The sequence below is a fragment of the Camellia sinensis genome, chromosome 5, assembly GCF_055761805.1.
Source record: "Camellia sinensis isolate YWXY chromosome 5, ASM5576180v1, whole genome shotgun sequence".
Taxonomy (NCBI): domain Eukaryota; kingdom Viridiplantae; phylum Streptophyta; class Magnoliopsida; order Ericales; family Theaceae; genus Camellia; species Camellia sinensis.
In genome coordinates this window covers 13,763,301-13,783,714 of record NC_138965.1, presented here as the reverse complement: position 1 = coordinate 13,783,714, position 20,414 = coordinate 13,763,301, and the positions used below count along the sequence as shown (strand labels likewise).

General features: G+C 36.8%; 2 protein-coding genes across 3 annotated transcripts; both read left to right on the top strand.

The window, feature by feature from the left end:
- The first annotated feature begins 3,700 nt into the window (after window positions 1-3,700).
- On the top strand, window positions 3,701-7,091 carry LOC114318073 (putative amidase At4g34880). The gene is made up of 5 exons (XM_082868268.1): window positions 3,701-4,325; window positions 4,988-5,202; window positions 5,322-5,564; window positions 5,693-5,891; window positions 6,430-7,091. The coding sequence occupies exons 1-5, from the start codon at window positions 3,804-3,806 to the stop codon at window positions 6,796-6,798; spliced, it is 1,548 nt and encodes a 515-aa protein (XP_082724394.1). The 5' UTR covers window positions 3,701-3,803; the 3' UTR covers window positions 6,799-7,091.
- Window positions 7,092-16,161: 9,070 nt separating this feature from the next.
- Window positions 16,162-20,007, top strand: LOC114318101 (putative amidase At4g34880). 2 transcript variants are annotated; one of them, XR_014329145.1, is made up of 3 exons: window positions 16,162-16,849; window positions 18,073-18,315; window positions 19,435-20,007. XR_014329145.1 is itself a non-coding variant. In XM_082868270.1 (3 exons), exons 1-3 carry the CDS (start codon window positions 17,733-17,735, stop codon window positions 19,475-19,477), a joined length of 507 nt encoding a protein of 168 aa, XP_082724396.1. In that variant the 5' UTR covers window positions 16,201-17,732; the 3' UTR covers window positions 19,478-20,007. The 2 variants fall into 2 exon arrangements, 1 of the variants encoding a protein (XP_082724396.1); XM_082868270.1 differs by having other exon boundaries at window positions 16,201-17,953.
- Window positions 20,008-20,414: the final 407 nt, after the last annotated feature.

Genomic DNA, 20,414 nt, shown 5'->3' with positions numbered 1-20,414 from the left:
GGTTCGGCCCAATGCCTACATCCACGGACAGAAATGAGAATTATCACTAAAATGGAGCAAAAATACAATTACAGAGGAGGAGATGAAACTCACTCAACTCACAGCTCTCACTCTCCAATTTCTGATGATACAAACCTCTCCTCACTCATCTCAATTTATAACCAAGAGAGGAGGAGTAGGTGAAGTGCAAGCCATAATTGGCCAAGGTAGTGCCACCCTCACTATCTTCCTTTAGTGAGTTGGTGTAGCCCTCCACCACCTTCTTTTACAACATGGTGCTACCTACACTATGTGAATGGTGGGCTCATTACCATGTGGGTAGTGGATGGAGCCAACAATTCTCCCCCTCCACGCCCACATGGACAACTGACTTCTCAGCTTGGACTGCCAAGACACAGCTCCCCCTGATTGGATGCCCTGTACCCCCTGCTCGGGATACCCTTGCATTACCGTGCAACTCCTTGCATGATGAACACGGGAGCAACTAGAAAACTTCAGAGTGTGACACATCAACATCCTTAATTTTCCTTGCTCGGAGCTTATTTCTGAACAACCAGCCTTTGCTTTCTGCACTTTAGAACAACTTCCCAGCGATCTCATACGCCCGTTGTCTGTGCTGCAATCCCTGATGTTCGGTTCAGTCTCACTTGTACGTCCGTACTGATGTTTGACAGTTAGCCCTTCTGCCAAGACAACTTCCATCGGTCTGTACAAGTTATCACTATGCAACTCCGTGCATAGTGCTCGCACCCCCTTATTGGAGTGCATTGCAACGCTCACTTTGCGACTCGAGATTGCATCCCTCCTTTCCATGCATCTTTTGAGAGGTTGCAAAATGTCTCTAACACGGAAGCAAAAGAAACTCTCTTCTTCACCGGCATAGTCTCTACAGACTTGGTTTCTTTGCTCTGAACTTTCTTCAAGATTGGCTTCACTGGCTCAGCTCTGTGCACCTTTGAACTGCCTCCTTGCGTTCCCGTGCACCGTTTTCGCCATTCCTGATGAAAGCCTTGCTCAATCATACGCTTTGGTTGCGTATGTTCTCTCTTTGTACCCTTCGACTGGCATTTGACAACACTCATCTTTGTCAAAACTTCTCCTTCCAGTCTGTACAATTTGTTGCACAATTTGCCTTGCAACAATTCTTTATCACCTCTGTGTACATGAAGAACCCCGCCACTAGATGAGAAACAATTTCCTTTTAGATCTAGCATACTCAGGGAGATTAGATTCCTCCGTACTCCTGGCACATGTCGGACCTCAGATAAAATTACTTTTCTTCCATCCTTAGTAAGGAATCGCACTGTCCCTATGCCGACAACTCTGTTCACTGTGTTGTTGGCCATCCGGATAATGCTACCGCTGACTCTTCGGTAAGTGGAGAAAAGCTTCCTATCCGCACATATGTGGAACGTACACCCTGAATCCAAAATCCAGTCGGGTGTTTCCAACTCTGACGAGATTGTAAGCATCACCTTTTCATCGTCAGAGGAATGCACTGCAACTGCTGTAGTTGAGGGACCTCCGTGTCCCTTAGCCTTCTCTTTGGCTTGTCTGTCCGCCTTCTTCTCTGGGCAATCTCTTATTACGTGATCCTCTTGATCACAGTAAAAACACCTCCTCGTGTTGTCCTGTCTGGACTGTGAACGCCCTCTGCTTTTACTTCTTCCTCTACCTCTGCCCCTTTCTCTATCTCTGCCTCTACTTTCTGTGACAAGGGCATGTGACTGCTCTCCTTCCATCTCTTTCTTCCTTGCCTCCTCGTTGAATAAGGCGTCTGTGACCATCCCCATGGTCAGCTTCCCTTCGGGTGCAGAATTACTGAGAGAAACCACCAACGTCTCCCAGCTGTCTGGTAAGGAACTGAGTAATAATAATGCTTGCATCTCATCCTCCAACTCCATTTTGATTGATGCAAGCTGGTTCACAAGGCTGTGGAATTCACTGGTGTGTTCAGCAACAGACACACCATTCTTCAGCTTCAGGTTTATAAGCCTTCTCATTATCAAGGCTTTGTTCCGTGCGGTCTTGGACTGGTACATGCCCTCCAATTTCATCCATAGGGCATAGGTGTCTGTCTCTTGGGCAACATGGTGGAACACACTGTGGTCAATCCACTGTCTGATTTGACCGACAGTCTTCCGGTTGGTTTTTATCTAGTCCCCATCCTTGTCTCCATCTGGTTTGACCCCCTTTAGCACTATAGGGTCAAACAAATCTCTACAATACAGGACGTCCTCCATCCGCGGCTTCCATATCGCATAATTAGAAGCGTTCAACCGTATCATCGGCCCTGAAACTGATGTGGATTCCTCCATCATCCAGAAAGTAATCTCTGTTTGAAAAACAGGCTTTGCTGTGAAGTCCGGACGGCTCAAATTAGCCGGAAAAGCACTTCGGATTGCCAAAATAAAAACTGCAAATTTTTGAAAGCTTATTTGAAAAATCTGACCGTACGAATGTGTCCGAAATATTCCAAATAATTGGAAAGCACTATTGGATCACCCAAATCGGACCTCAAATGGCTTAGATGAAGCCAAAACAATTTTAACGGTTCAGATCGGCAGAATCTGGTGCGCCTGCGAAGCACCAGATTACTCCTCCGGTTCTGCTGACGTCAGGCTGACGTCATCGGCTCAGTCAGTGGCTTGGTCAGCGGCTCCGGCTCGGTCAACGCGGCTCCGGCTCGGGCGGCTTGGTGCACGCGCGTGTCGCGCGTGCAATCACGCGTCGTCTTCCTCTGTCCGCGCGTGGAGCGCGTGTGTGAGACTGGGATCACGCGTCGGGTGCCTGAACGGCGCGTGGAGGCGCGTGTCACGACTGGGATTCACGCGCCAACTTCCAGGGGCGCGTGAGGGTGCGTCCGGCCTCCGTTGGGTGTCTGCTTTATATTTCTGGACTCCTCTCGTCGAGCCCTTGCTCCTAGTATGCTCAAAAACTGATTTCGAGCAATACGATTTCTGGGCAGTTTCGAACAACACGCTGTTTTTGTTCCGAAACGCCACCAACGAGGCTCTGATACCACTTGTTAGGATCAAAGACACCCAGAGAATTATCTCACACACACAGAGAACACAATATTTACGTGGTTCGGCCCAATGCCTACATCCACGGACAGAAATGAGAATTATCACTAAAATGGAGCAAAAATACAATTACAGAGGAGGAGATGAAACTCACTCAACTCACAGCTCTCACTCTCCAATTTCTGATGATACAAACCTCTCCTCACTCATCTCAATTTATAACCAAGAGAGGAGGAGTAGGTGAAGTGCTAGCCATAATTGGCCAAGGTAGTGCCACTCTCACTATCTTCCTTTAGTGAGTTGGTGTAGCCCTCCACCACCTTCCTTTACAACATGGTGCTACCTACACTATGTGAATGGTGGGCTCATTACCATGTGGGTAGTGGATGGAGCCAACACTATCCTCGTGAGTGTTTTCACTAATCAACTTTATCATTTTATAAAAGAAGCATATATGGGTTAGAAAGTGTTGTAAAATAAATCAACTTAGTGAAACTTAACTCATGTTCATGATTGTTTAAGAACAGCTTGTTATAATAATTTTTAAATTTTTAAGGCAAATTTTAACATCACCTTATTTGCCTCTAATTGATTATAGACTAACAAAAATAAAGTTACTTTAAAATTGTCAATCCAATCAAAATATTAACAAGCCAAACATAAACTCAATTTCAAACTTTATAGTAACATAAACCTCATATCTCTCTCTATATATATAATATTAATGAATTGTGACTGGGGAGACCCAACGAGGCAGAGTTTACTGATTCATTCATCATGGCTATCTACAACACATTTCTTATTTTTCTGGGTATGTCCTTCTTTGGATTCATTGCAAGCAACACTGAATTCCCAATCAAAGAAACCAGTGTTCATGAAATCCAAATTGCATTCAAGCAAAACAAACTCACTTCTCGACAACTCGTCGAGTTCTACCTTACCCAAATTGAATCACTCAACCCACTTCTCAGATCAGTCATTGAAGTAAACCCAGAAGCCCTCTTCCTTGCAGACAAGGCTGATCGAGAACGAAAGGCCAAATCACTCGTGTCACAGTCGTCTTTGTTGCACGGTATTCCCATTCTGTTGAAGGACAACATTGCAACCAAAGACAAGCTCAACACCACAGCTGGGTCGTATGCGCTGCTGGGTTCGGTGGTGGCTCGGGACGCAGGGGTGGTGGCGAAGCTGAGGAAAGCGGGTGCGATCGTATTGGGGAAGGCGAGCACGACTGAGTGGGCTGCTTTCAGGTCGTCGGAGGTGCCAAATGGGTGGTGCGCTAGAGCTGGCCAAGTAGTGGTAAGCAATTGCCAATTTTTGTTCTCAAGTCCCATTTTTTATTTTTATTGTGTGTGTGTGTGTGTGTGTGTGTGTGTGTGAGTGAGGGGATTTGAGGATTTGCCTTAATGAGTTTCCGGGTACATGTAGTCCCCTGCTCTTTGGATTGTAAACAAGTTGAATCGAGCCAAGTTGTATATTATTTAAGCTGGATTTGAAAATATGTTCAAACTTTTAATTGTGCCGATCACAAGGTGAGCATTGAGTTAAAGTTGAAAGTTGTGTAAGTTTGTCTTGTTTATACAATGTGTTAATCTCAAATGAGTTCTTAAATATTCAAACATGAGTAGTTTGATTTTTTACGGTGTATATAATCGAGTAGTAAGTTACTCAAGCTAGGTTTGAAACCTTGATAAATTTTAAAATGTGTTCATGTTTGACATGTTTACATAACGAGTCGTTCTCAAACGAATTTTTAATGACCTGAACACGGGTCAAATTTGAGTAATTTGGTTTGCTTTCTAGCCCTATCCCACACACAGATAATTATTGGGCATAGTATTGGTTATAGCTTGATAGTAATTCTGTCTACACTTGCCAAATATAGTTTAGATGTATTGAAGATCATTGAGATGGAAGGGCAAACTATTGAATTGTGATATGATGTTTGTGGATTGATGCAGAATCCATATGTGAAATCTGCTGACCCATGTGGATCAAGCACAGGATCAGCAGTATCAGTAGCAGCAAATATGGTTACACTATCACTTGGTACAGAGACAGCTGGGTCCATCTTATGTCCATCCAGTTTTAACTCGGTGGTTGGGATCAAACCCACAGTAGGCCTCACCAGCCGAGGAGGGGTTGTCCCAATCTCACCTAGACAAGATACAGTTGGGTATGTGATGCTTCACAATATGCAGTGTTGCTTGAATTGAATTCTGTGTACTTTTTGAGAATTTTTTTTGTGTTTGTATGAAACCCAAATTGTAACTTCTACCATGTGGGACATGGCAGGCCAATCTGCAGGACAGTATCAGATGCTGTTTATGTGCTTGATGCCATTGTGGGTTTTGATCCTTATGATGCTGTGGCAACTAGAAAAGCTTCAAAGTACATCCCACATGGTGGCTACGTACAATTTCTCAAGGTTGACGGGCTAAGGGGAAAGAGGTTAGGGATAACAAGCTATCCCTTCTTTGGTTTCACTAACAACTCAGACATCTCTCAAGCTTTTAAACTGCATTTCAACACATTAAGGTAACCATTAACCACAAGTCTTTATGAATGACCTCATTCTCTGCACAACTGGCCATTGCCCTAGCTATGGTTACTCATAACACAGTATTAATCCTAAAATTACACTCCGAAATCTTGTGAAATGTTAGGCAAAGAGGTGCAATTTTGGTAGACATTCTGGACATTCCCAACTTCGTTCCCATCATGAACTCCGTCTTCAATGATCAAGGCATAGCATTGCTAGCTGAGTTCAAGTTGTCTCTAAATGCTTATCTAAAAGACCTACTCACTTCTCCAGTGCGATCATTAGCAGATGCAATAGCCTTCAACAAGAAATTTTCGGATTTGGTACGTACTACCATCTCTTTCCAACATTAGCAATTTTGAGCAAATGAATAGGTCCTCTGTACTATGAACACTGTTAATTAGGTTAATTTATGCTAAACTGTGATCGGATAAGAAAGAGATACTGGTATAAAATGTTAGTCAAATCAACCAGATACACATTCCCTTTTCTCTTTCGACCACCTCTTTCAAGCCTAAGCTTCTAACTTATGTGAATTTACTCTTTAACTAACAATTGTTGAGGAGAAATTGGCATAAGATACTAATTGACTCGACATGTTTTGGGCTTTAGTGTATTTGATTTATGTTCACTTATTCTTTTACAACTGATTAGGTTACTAGATTAATTTACCACTTACAATTTGCAATAAACAATCCAAATGTTGCTTCAACAAGATTAATCATATACAACGTGGTGGCTCTGCCGGAAAAAAATTATAGCCAATAGAAATATAAATTCCATTGTTAGCATGAATTATGTACACAATTGAGGATCACCATCAGTACAAGATTAATCATACATGGTTTGGCGGCTCTGCAGGAAAAAATTGGCGAATATGGGCAAGACTTGTTTTTGAAAGCAGAGAAAACAAATGGGATGGGTGAATTGGAAAAGAAAGCGCTGCGAAATTTAACGGAAGCATCCAAGTATGGACTCCAGAAGTTGATGAAAGCTAACATGTTGGATGCACTGGTGACACCGATGTCATATGATTTCCTACATGTTTCTGGAGTGCTCGCAATTGGGGGCTTCCCAGGAATTAGCGTTCCGGCTGGGTACGATCACCATGGGAGGCCTTTTGGTATTTGTTTTGGAGGATTAAAGGGTTTTGAGCCTAAACTCATTGAAATCGCGTATAGTTTCGAGCAGGCCACGAAGATTAGGAAGCAGCCTTTGTTTAGACCTTAAATTTAAGAATAATACTAGGGGTCATGAAAAAAATTCATGAAATGTATCATGAAATTTTTTCATCCTTTGATAATTAGCTGATGTATTGTTGGTACCAGAAATGGTTTTGGCGAACAACCATATTGTTGTTGTCCTTGCAGGACATGTAAAAGTGAATGCAGCACAATATTAAGTGCTTTGCCTACTAAAAAGAATTGAGTAACATAAGATCTGCAGTTTCTATCCGTCAATATGAACTGCCAAAAAAAGTTTGTTAACAATTCAAAGTTTGGCCAAAGCTGAATTTTGCAGGACCGGGTTTTGTTGTGTGCGCCTTATATTCTGCAGGATCCATACAATTATTGGTTTTTTACAATTATTTGGGTTGGGTGTGAAGTCTGGAATCCATTTGGAATCCATTCTATGTAGGGGTTTGTTAATTAAATGAGGCTGGAATTTCTATGATTTGCCTAGGGATGATAGAGCGATATAGGAGAGGCAGAAAAATACTAAGAGCATTGAGTGTAAGCGAAGAAGTGTGGTTTGCTTTAGGGTTCAATTACCTTGAGCGGGGAAACAAGAATTGTTTTAGGGCTCGGGTATTGGTGTTGAATTTTTGAATATTTTTAGTCTTGTTGTTCTACTGTTTGTTGAAAATATGCAGTGGGCTTAATATCACTAAATCATAATGAGGGAGAGAAGTGGCTAAGAAGAGGACACTTTGTAATTTTTATTTAACTAAATCAAAATTTATTACATAACACTTCATCCAACTTCCTTTTTTTCACTTCCTTACAAACATAATTATAAGATCTAACAATATAAACTAGTCGCACATGTACCAAGACATTCATGAGCTATGACCCTTCATCTACATGTATGCGCATCTTACAAGACTCTTTAACTATATACATGAATGGGAACCACCTTATGCATGTTTCATGTGGCACATCCAATGGTTACTAAAAATCTTTCTGGTAGCTGAAGCCACAAATGAGATCGGAGAGATAGAGAAGAATGCTTTGCCAAATTTAGCTAACCAAACACGATATGGATTTGAAAAGATAATGTTAGAGAATAAGCTCGATGCATTGGTGACTCCTCGTGCAGACCTAGCGCCTGTTCTAGCAATAGGAAGATATCCTGGAATTAGTATCTCTGCAGGATTTGATAACAATGGGGTGCCTTTTGGTGTCTCTTTTGATCCCTTACAAATTTCAATTGTTACCAATGTTGCAGAAGACATTATCAGGTAATTTTAACTTGGCATGAAAACACACAAAAAAAAAAAAAAAAAAAAAAAAAAAGAAGAAAAACTAAGATATGTATGTGATCTGAAATGATGAATATATTGCTTGATTTTGGTTTTTCTTTTTCTTTCTTTCCTTCTTCTTCTTTTAATGTTTAAGGTTCAAAGTTCGTATGATTGACTTGAATATACGTCACTGTGGTTATGTCATCAACACAATAGAATAGCCTCCAAATAATACAATTTGAGTGGCTATGCTTTGAGGATAAGTCTTTTTCTTGACTCCATTCCCACCAATTACTAAAATACATGTGGTGTCCACCATTCCACCGATTACTAAAAAACATGTGTATCTGAAATGTTGTGATGAGAAATGACGAAATTGTCCCTAATGATTAAATAATTAGGAACTTTCAAAAACTCTCAAGGGCAAAATCGTCTTTTCACATACCTGAGCAGCTTTGCCACACTCACGTGGCCACTTTTTGTTTGCATGTTTTTTTTGCTTTTTTCAACTCTTAGCCCTGTTTGTTTGGAGCTATTGGGAGGGAATTGAGATTGATAGGAATGTAAGACTCACTGTATAAAATGTTTATTTTGAGAGATGGAGAGGAGGCTCTTAATCTCTTGGTATTATAATAGGCATTAGAAGGGGGATTAGGATAGAGGAGGTGAAGATGGTATTAGAAAAATAGTCTCAAGGACTAAAAAAATTTTATTTTATTTTTTATATTTTGGACATTTTTTTTGAACATTAATGTTTAATTTTTTATATTTTTTGTTAACTAAAAATCATTGTTTTATTTGTTTTATTTTTTTCTGGAAATTTTTAATTTTTTACATGTTGGGCATTTTTTTTTTGAACATTAATGTTTAATGTTTTTGTATTTTTTTATTTGTTTTATTATTTTCTAAAACAATAATTTAACAATCTCTACACCAATAACTATCATCAAAATAAACATAATTTTACTTAATTCTCTCACTATCAATTAGGGATGGCAATGGAGGTTAATGGGGTGGATATCAATTCTCCATTCCCATTCCCCTATTATTAATTTTCCCATTCCCCATTCTCCATGGGTACTACCATCCCCATACCCTAATGGGTTTGGATTTTTTCCAACCCAACTTGACCTTTTTTTTTTTTTTTTTTTTTTTTCCAGGTTCACAAGCAATTTTTTTATTCAATCTTATTTTATTTTATTTGGCTCGACAACAAAATCAAACACACATTAATTAACATTGTCACATTATTCTTGTCAAATTTTATGTATATTTAGAATTTTTTAAATTTATTTATAAAAATTCTATTCCTACAAAAAAAATTCATCTTTTTTAATTTTTTTTTAAATTTTTTAAATTTTATGTATCTCATTTTCTTCTCTATTAATTGATCTTCGATAATCTGAAGGTAAGCTTTACTCTCGTTTCCATCTTCTTCTTCTTCTTCTTCTTTTAAATTTTTATTTGCATTTATAGAATGAATTTTCTTGTTTCAATATCTCTAGCAATTGTTTTATTGGATTTCTCTCTGATTTGATGGTAACCTTAGATTGAATTTCCCAATTTTCATCTTAACTAGTGATCACCTTAATTGAAATTTTGTACATTTTTTTTTTCTTTCAATTTCCATTTTTTGGTTATGATTAATTGCACGTTTTTTTATCAATAGTCACGATCTTGTCGTCGCTAGATTGTCGCCATCGCAAATTGTCGTTGCTGTAGTGAGAGGATGAGAGAGAGTGAGAATTAAAACTCTAATTGTAAACAGAGTAATGAAAACTAGGGATGTCAATGGATAACCTGCCTTGTGAGTATCTATGGAGACCCAACCCAAATACATGGATTTTCCCATTTTTTCTTGTTCATCGGGTAGGGTAAGTAATATTCTTTAAATGCAAATAAAAATTAAAAAAAGAAGAAGAAGAAGATGGAAATGAGAGCAACAGCTCATCATTAGATTATCGAAGATCAATTAATAGAGAGAAGAAGGAGATACATAAAATTAAAAAAAAAATTAAAAATTAAAAAAGAAGATGGAATTTTTTTGTAGGAATAGAATTTTTCTAAATAAATTTAAAAAATTCTAAATATACATAAAATTTAACAAGAATAATGTGACAATGTTAATTAACGTGTACTTGTTGTTGAGCCAAATAAAATAAAATAAGACAAGATTGAATGTATATTTAGCTTTGGTTGTGAATCTTAAAAAAAAAAAAAAAAAGTTAGATTAGGAAAAATCCAAACCCATTAGGAGATGTGGAGGGTAGTATCTATGGGGAATGGGGAAAAATAATTACAGGGGAATGGGGATGGAAATTAATATCCATCCCATTAACTCCCATTGTCATCCCTAGTGAAAACATATGGAGAAATTATTTTCCGATGTGAAAAAAAAAAAAAAAAAAAAATTGGGGAAATTAATGGGTACCCAGCCCCGCTCCATTCCCAGTGGAGATTTAAAGAATATTACCTCCCCTATCCAACGGATTAGAAAAAAGAGAAAAACTCATGTATATGGGTTGGGTCTCCATGAATACCCAGAGGATAGGTTATCCATTGCCATCCCTATTATCAATCCTCTCAATTCTACCTCTGAAAACAAATGAGACCTTAGGCTATTTTCACTCCTCAACCCACTTGCCAAACAAAGCCATTATACAATTATAATTTCTATTCAATGAGTCTTACCCTCGTGTGTGTTTTCACTTATCAACTTTATCATTTTATAAAGGAAACATATATGGGTTAGGATGTCATGCCCAAAATTTAGATAATTAAATTAGGATTAAATCTTAATTAATATTCTATTATTTAAATTTTAGGGGTGAAATAAAATCTAAACGTTCTCGTCTCCATGAGATTTAAGTAAATTTCTATGCTCAAAAGATTACAAGGGATTGTAAAAACCAACAAAACACCAACCAAACCATCCACCATAATTTTATAACTATTCAATACCTCCAACATTAAAGTAATAATAAATAGTCAAAACAACTTAAATAATATAAAATTGAAAAATAACTCACAATACCAAATTATCAAAATACTAAAGGCATAAAAAAAATAAAAAAATACACTAATATCAACCCTAAACTCCAGAAAACAAAAGACGTCCGCAAGACATGTCCTGCAATCGTAGTTATTTCTCGTCACCACCGTAGCCCCAACTAATTCTGCAAAGGAAGCTCGGCTGCGCTCAAATAGATGGCACCTGAGATGTCAAGAGACAAAACGGGTCAGTATACAAGTATACTGGTATGAGTACAAATATTTGACACCCACGTGTCCACCAGACACAAATAAAAGTATATTTAATTCTTGTTACGGGACAAAACAAGCAGTTCCACCCGTACCGAGATGAAGGGGTAGTTTCTTGAGATACGGTGGTATTTAGTTTCTTGCCTGTACATAACTACATATAAATTGAGTATAAAATAAACAAAATAAAAATAAAAATATGGTGGGTCAACCTTGCATAAAAAGTTAGTAAGACCCAACATTCTGCAAAAATAAAGTTAGTATAATTTAATCATAAGTAACTTGCTGAAGAAGTATAAAATGCACCGTTTCATGCTTAAATAATTCGAATTGACCAAAACTCAAAGAACAAAAGTTGTACAGGCTAAGTGGACGAATTTAGTAGAAACTGAATAAGTTGAGAGAAAAACTTGATAGAAGAATCTAGACGGAATTCAATCGAAAAATCTAAAGCTGAAAATGAAAAGAAACTGTCCTAAGATGATTTTTTTCAGAAAAGTTCAAAACACAAAAAGTGTTCAGAATATTTTTTTTACTTCAGTTTACGCGAAACCAATAAAAATAAGCTCATTTCGTGGGTTAAAACAGCATCTAAAATCTGCATTGCTAAAATGAATAAAAACTATTGTAATCAAGATCATCCGATTAGAAATTCTAATCGATCTTTTTAGTAAAAATTTAAAACACAAAAGTTGTCTAGAATTATGTATACACGCCTTTGCCCTAATCTCGTAATTTATTTAGGTCGTTTACTATTTTTCAAGATGTACAAATCAAAACAATTCAAACTATACTAATAAATTCATATTTAATTCTTTTTACCTTAACTCCACCACTTCGGCCCTTCACTTCCGGCCTATACATATATCCCATGTGCCTCCCATATACTTAACACCGCTCCAAAGCCAAACTTGCACTAGAATATCGTCCCGAGTTTGACCCACACTCCCCGAATGGTTAGCATATTTGTACGAGAGTAAATTAAAGTACTCGTCTACTCTAGAGAACGAGGCAACAATATATATATATATATATATTCACAATCCCTCATCTACTCATGAGAACAAACATAACAATACCAAGCCTAAGGCATTCAAGTAAATCTCACAATCCTTACCTTTTTTTTTTTATACACTCCTTTTCACTAACACTCAAATAAAATAGCAATTCATGGAGTCATGGTGGAGTGTAAGGAATTTATCTATGGGTTCTAAATTTATTTTAATTTCATATATCCATGAATGTGATTACAATCATAAAATAAATACATATAAAAACCCTAAACCTTACATACACATCTAACCAAATAATGAAATCAATCCATCATCTACATGCAAATACAAAATCAAACAAACATTAAATAAATAAATAAAAACAAATAAATATAAACAACGAATTAAACATAAATCAAGGAAAGTGGGTTTTGCACTCACAATATTTTTTTGAAGATCAAAGAATTATTTGGAGAATTAATGAAGTCACCAAAACAAAACCCTAACCCTTTTTTTTTCTTCTCCTCTCCACATCGCCTCTTTCTTTCTCTCGGAAATCTCCTTTCTTAAAGTGCACCCTCTTTTTTTTTGGTTTAATCTCTCTCTCTCTCTCTCTCTCTCTCTCTCTAATCTTGAAAAGTCTTCCACACTTTTATGATTATATCCTAAGTTCAATATATTATAGCCTAATTTCCTATTATACTAGGGAAAATTAATCTAAGGCCACTCTCTCATTTTTAGTAATGAAAGAGATCCACAATATTATTTTTTGATGTCTAAGGTCCCTAAACCCATACCCATATATCAAATTAGAGAAATTTGACTTTCTCTCTCTCCAATCTTCATTCTATCCAAACCAAACCCTCTATCTTTGTACACATTCCTCTCTCTCTCTGCTCCTTTCTCCTCTCTTGGTCTTCATCTTGGAGGTCACTGGCTTCATCTTCACCTCTGTCTCTACCACGTCGTCGCCAAAATGCTACGATTTGAGCTGGACCACTGCGATCTAAGCCGTGAACCACCACGATCTGAGTCAGACCACCGCGATCTAGGCTTCGAGGTCACCTACTTTCCAGTCGATTCCGATGGAATCGTTGACCTCGATTAACTTCAATTCGCGATTCGTCCCGATACTAGACTCGTTTCGATTATAATGGTGAACAATGAGATTGGAGTCATTCAACTGATGGATGAGATTGGGAAAATTTGCATGGAATCAAAGCGGTACTCTTGGATTCAGCTTGCTTCATAATGTAGGTTTCTTCTTCAATCGAATCAGAGTTGAAGCTGCGTGGCTTATGGATTGTTCTTCTTCAATCCAATCAAAGTTGAAGCCGCATGGCTTATGAATTGTTCTATTTCTCCGAAGAATTGGTTACGTAGTTGTTGTATGCTCTTTCTCATGCCTAAAGATCTTATCATGCAACTAGCAAACTCAAATTAGCTCTGGGGAAGATTGGTTAATATCGACACCTATTAAAGCATTAGAAAACCTGTACTAGCTTTTTTAGCTTTGAAATATGTCTTTTCTTGAATTACTATCTATCTATGTTTCAATTTAGGCTTAAACCGCAACTGTGCATTGTCATTTATGTAGATGCATTTTCTTGGGACTTGCAATTGATTGCGCTCTATTGTCTGTTCATCAATACAATGATCGGGAAGTAACTTCCTTTTAGATTTAAGTATTCTGAAAGAATTGATGCTATGAAGGCTCGGTTTTGCATGCTTTGCCTTTATCTTGGATCTTTTGAACTTTGTTTCTTGCCAGCTGGGATGGCAATGCAAGAACTTTAGAGGAAAAAAAAGATCTTATAACACCCCAGCCAATGTGTGAACCATGGAACACATTTTGCCTGAGGTTTATGATTTTCAACCAGAAAAGATTGTGAGGGAGAATTTCTCTAGGTTGGAGAGGTGGATTTTCTTTGATTTGAGTAAATTTCTTTTGGTTGGAGGGGGATTTTCTCTAGGTTTGAGTGAATTTCTCTGGATTAGAGGGGGATTTTCTGGGTTTAAGTGAATTTCTCTAGGGTGGAGGGGGGAATTTCTGTAGTTTTGAAGAATTTCTCTGGGTTGAAGTGTGAATTCCTATGGTGAGATTTTCTCTGTGAAGTCAATTTTTCTCTAGAAATAAATTTGCGCTGGTTGTTCAATTTTTTCTGGTTGTTCAATTTTCTCTAGATTGTAATTTTTTGTAGTTGTTCAATTTTCTGTAGATTCAAAATTTTCTGTGGGAGTTCAATTTTCTCTGGATTGATGTTGAAGAATCTTAGACATTATGAAAATATTAAGTATCCTTTATGCTATAAAATCTTAATATCAGGAACCTTAAAAAAAAAATTCCCATTATACTATACAAATACATCATATATAAATATTCAAATTAATTATATATAATTAAACATCACATTAAATTAATAAAATACCACATTAAATTCTCATGTAACCATGTAATTAATAAAGTCCAAAAATAAAATAAGGTAATAATAATAATAATAATAATAATAATAATAATAATAATAATAATAATAATAATAATAATAAAAATAAATAATGACTTAAGAAAATTAGGGTCGCTACATAGGAAGTGTTATAAAATAAATTAACTTAGTCGTAGTTTGGCATTGACTTTTTTAGTTGATTTTTTTTTTTAAATTAAAGCTTTTTTAACTTGGGACTAAAAAGTTCATTTGGTTTGACTTTTTTAACTTTTGTGAGAGAAAAAGTAAAATAATTATGGTTTAAATGTGACATTTTATCTTATTGATCTATTTAGCCTATTTTATCTTTTGTATTTTTTTAACCCAACTAAATTAGCCAAACAAAAACTTAGTGAAACTTGACTCGTGTTCACAATTATTTAAGAACAACTCGTTATATGAACAATCAGGCCCGGCCCTGGCCATAGGCCCACAAGGCCATGGCTTAGGGCCCCTCAAAATAGGCTCAAAATAGGGGCCCCCACCTATTATAAGTTAGTATTATATATTGGGTATGTTTTAAGTCCAATTTTTTTTTTTAAAAAAAGCCCAAACTAACTTAATTTTTTTGACCCATTAAAAGGCCAATAGTTAAGGCCCCGCCTAACCATTTGAAAGGCCCATTTTTTCTAATTCCTAACCCTATCTTCTATTAATCCAACATTCCCTCCATTTGTTTGATATAGCACACACCAGCAGCATAGGGACGGAGCAGCAGCAAACAGGTAAATTATTTATTTATTTATTTATTTTCTATTCAATTAATTAAATATTTATCTTGCCTTTTACACAATTAATTACTATTATAATATTGGTATTTACATCATTAAGAAGAATTTATTTAAGTTTAATAGTTCACATCACATAATTTAAAAGTTGTGTTTTGTTAAGTGGTGGTGCTCTTATTTTGAATTTTGATCTTAGCACAGCAAGCACGCGTAAAAAAAAAAATTCTATTCAATTAATTAAAAAAAAATTCTAAGTATTTTTTGTAATTTTAATACAAATATTTTGTTCTTTACCTTAATTTATTTTTTCATTCAATAAAAAAAAAATATGAAGGGCCCCAAAAATTTAGTAGTTGATTATCGACTGTGGTCCCCGAAAATCTCAATACCGGGCCTGTGAACAATTTTTAAGTTTTTAAGGCAAATTACAATAAAAAATGTTAGACATTCTAAAAATTTTATCAAAAATTCGATCAAATGTTTGACATGGATGTGAGACCTACATAAGACCATATTGTGTGAATCTCATGCTTATATAAGACATTTGATAAAATTTTTACAAAACATTACTCAATTGCAACATCGTCTCATTTGTCACTAATTGGTTACATAGACTAATAAAAATAAAGTTACTTTAAAATTGACGATCGACTCAAAATATTAACAAGCCAAACATAAACCCAATTTGAAACTTGATGGTAACATAAACCTCATCTCTCTCTATCTCTCTGTCTCTGTCTCTGTCTCTCTTTATATATATATATATACATAATATTAATGAATTGTGACTGGGGAGACCCAACAAGGCAGAGTTTACTGATTCATTCATCATGGCTATTTACAACACATTTCTTATTTTTCTGGGTATGCCCTTCTTTGGATTCATTGCAAGCAACACTGAATTCCCAATCAAAGAAACCAGTGTTCATGAAATCCAAATCCCATTTAAGCAAAACAAACTCACTTCTCGACAACTCGTCGAGTTCTACCTTACCCAAATTGAATCACTCAACCCACTTCTCAGATCAGTCATTGAAGTAAACCCAGAAGCTCTCTTCCTCGCAGACAATGCTGATCTAGAACGAAACGCCAAATCACTCGTGTCACAGTCGTCTTTGTTGCACGGTATTCCCATTCTGTTGAAGGACAACATTGCAACCAAAGACAAGCTCAACACCACAGCTGGGCCGTATGCGCTGCTGGGTTCGGTGGTGTCTCGGGACGCAGGGGTGGTGGCGAAGCTGAGGAAAGTGGGTGCGATCGTATTGGGAAAGGCGAGCATGACTAAGTGGGCTGCTTTCAGGTCCTACGAAGTGCCCTAATGGGTGGTGCGCTAGAGCTGGCCAAGTAGTGGTAAGTAATTTCCAATTTTTGTTCTCAAGTCCCAATTTTTATTTTTATTTTGTGTCTATGTGTAGTGAGGGTATTTGAGGATTTGCCTCAATAAGTTTTCGGGTACATGTAGTCCCCTGCTCTTTGGACTGTAAACAAGTTGAATCGAGTAAAGTAGTAGATTATTTAAGTTTGATTTGAAAATTTAACAAGTTTGAAAATGTGTTCAAGCTTTTAATTGTGCCGATCACAAGGTGTGAATCTCAAATGAGTATTTAAATATTCAAACATGAGCCACGTTTAAGCAATTGTTAATTTGGGTTCTCAAGTTCAATGGCATAGCAGTGCAGATAAGATTAGTGTTTGATTCATGTATACTTTTTCTTTATTTTGTAATGAGGGTATTCTAGGATTTTCCCCAATTAGTATCCGGGTACATGTAGCCCCATGTCCCTGTGACTGTAAACAAGTCAACCAATACATTGTTGAAGTTTGAAAAATGAGCTTTAATAGAGTCGAGTTTGAGCAGTTTGGATTTTTATAGTGTATATAATCGAGTAGTAAGTTACTCAAGCTTCGTTTGAAAGCTTCATAAATTTTAAAATGTGTTCATGTTTGACATGTTTACATAATGAGTCGTTCTCAAATCCACAAACATCATATCACAATTCAATAGTTTGCCCTTCCATCTCAATGATCTTCAATACATCTAAACTATATTTGGCAAGTGTAGACAGAATTACTATCAAAATATCAATATACAAAAATGGGCCTTAGATAGGAAGCATAGTTTACCAGTTTCAAGCTCATTAGTGTTTAACCCTCTTGGGGCCCTATGTGACCAATGCTCTACCCAATAATTGTCGGTGTCGGATAGAGCTAGAAAACAAGCCAAATTAGATTGATGCATAATCCATATGTGAAATCTGCTGACCCATGTGGATCAAGCATAGGATCAGCAGTATCAGTAGCAGCAAATATGGTTACACTATCACTTGGTACAGAGACAGCTGGGTCCATCTTATGTCCATCCAGTTTTAACTCGGTGGTTGGGATCAAACCCACAGTAGGCCTCACCAGTCGAGGAGGGGTTGTCCCAATCTCACCTAGACAAGATACAGTTGGGTATGTGATGCTTCACAATATGCAGTGTTGCTAGAATTGAATTCTGTGTAATTTTTGAGAATTTTTTTTGTGTTTGTATGAAACCCAAATTGTAACTTCTACCATGTTGGACATGGCAGGCCAATCTGCAGGACAGTATCAGATGCTATTTATGTGCTTGATGCCATCGTGGGTTTTGATCCTTATGATGCTGTGGCAACTAGAAAAGCTTCAAAGTATATGCCACACGATGGCTACATACAATTTCTCAAGGTTGATGGGCTAAGGGGAAAGAGTTTAGGGATAACAAGCTATCCCTTCTTTGGTTTCACGGACAACTCAGACATCTCTCAAGCTTTTAAACTGCATTTCAACATTTTAAGGTAACCATTAACCACAAGTCTTTATTAATGACCTCATTCTCTGCACAACTGGCCATTGTCCTAGCTATGGTTACTCATAACACAATATTAATCCTAAAATTACACTCCGAAATCTTGTGAAACGTTAGGCAAAGAGGTGCAATTTTGGTAGATGGTCTGGACATTCCCAACTTCGCTACCATCATGAACTCCGTGGTCAATGATCAAGACATAGGCCCTGTTTGGTAGAGCTGTGGGAAAGTGATTATAACTTATAACTTAACAGCTTATAGCTTATAGTTGTGAACATAAGTTGATTTTTGACTTATAAATTAAGCTTCTCCTCCCTCACTCAAAGAATAAGTTGATTTTTGACTTACAAAAAGTTATAAGCTGTATTGTTAAGCTGAACCAAACAAATCAAAATAACTTAAATTAAGCTAAAAGCTGAAATAAGCTAAAAATAAGCCCTACCAAACAGGGCCATAGCGTTGCTAGCTAAGTTCAAGTTGTCTCTAAATGCTTATCTAAAAGGCCTACTCACTTTTCTGGTGCGATCATTAGCAGATGCAATAGCCTTCAACAAGAAATTTTTGGATTTGGTACGTACTACCATCGCTTTCCAACATTAGCAATTTTGAGCAAATGAATAGGTCCTATGTACTATGAACACTATTAATTAGGTTAATTTATGGTAAACTGTGATCGGATGAGAAAGAGATGCTGGTATAAGATGTTAGTTAGATCAACCATATCCACATTCCCTTTTCTCTTTCGACCGCCTCTTTCTAGCCTAAGCTTCTAGCTTATGTGAATTTACTCTTTAACTAACAATTGTTGAGGAGAAATTGGCATAAGTTACTAATTGACTTGACATGTTTTGGGTTTTAGTGTATTTGATTTATGTTCACTTATTCTTTTACAACTGATTAGGTTAATAGATTAATTTACCACTTACAATTTGCTGCAAACAATCCAAATGTTGCTTCAACAAGATTAATCATGCATAACTTGGTGGCTCTGCCTGAAAAAAATTATGATTGATAGAAATATAAATTCCTTTGTTAGCATGAATTATGTAAACAATTAAGGATCACCATCAGTACAAGATTAATCATACATGGTTTGGGGGCTCTGCAGGAAAAAATTGGCAAATATGGGCAAGACTTGTTTTTGGAAGTAGAGAAAACAAATGGGATGGGTGAACTGGAAAAGAAAGCGCTGCGAAATTTAACGAAAACTTCCAAAAATGGACTCCAGAAGTTGATGAAAGAAAATAAGTTGGATGCACTGGTGACACCCTTTTCATATGATTTCCTAGATGTTTCTAGTGTGCTTGCAATTGGGGGATTCCTAGGAATTACCGTTCCGACTGGGTACGACCACCATGGGAGGCCTTTTGGTATTTGTTTTGGAGGATTGAAGGGTTATGAGCCTAAACTCATTGAAATCGCATATAGTTTCGAGCAGGCTACGAAGATTAGGAAGCCGCCTTTGTTTAGACCTTAAACTTTAATGTGTTCCAATTAGCTGATGTATTATTGGTACCAGAAATGGTTTTAGTGAACAACCATATTGTTGTTGTACTTGCAGGACATGTAAAAGTGAATGCAACACAATATTAAGTGGTTTGCCAACTAACAAGAATTGTGTAACATAAGATCTGCAGTTTCTTTCCTTCAATATGAACTGCCAAAAAAAGTTTGTTAACAATTCAAGTGTGGGCAAAGCTGAATTTTGCAGGACTAGGTTTTGTTGTGTGTGTCTTGTATTCTGCAGGATCCATGCTTTTATTGGTTTTTTACAATTATTTGGGTTGGGTGTGAAGTCTGGAATCCACTAGGAATCCATTCTATGTAGGGGTGTTAATTATATGAGACTGGAATTTCTATGATATGCCTAGGGATAATAGAGATATTGGGGAGACAGAAAAATACTGAGAGCATTGAGTGTAAGCAAAGAAGTGTGGTTTGCTTTAGGGTTCAATTACCTTGAGCAGGGAAACAAGAATTGTTTTAGGGCTCAGGTATTGGTGTTAAATTTTTGAATATTTTTAGTCTTATCGTTCTACTATTTGTTGAAAACATGCAGTGGGCCTAATATCACTAAATCATAATGAG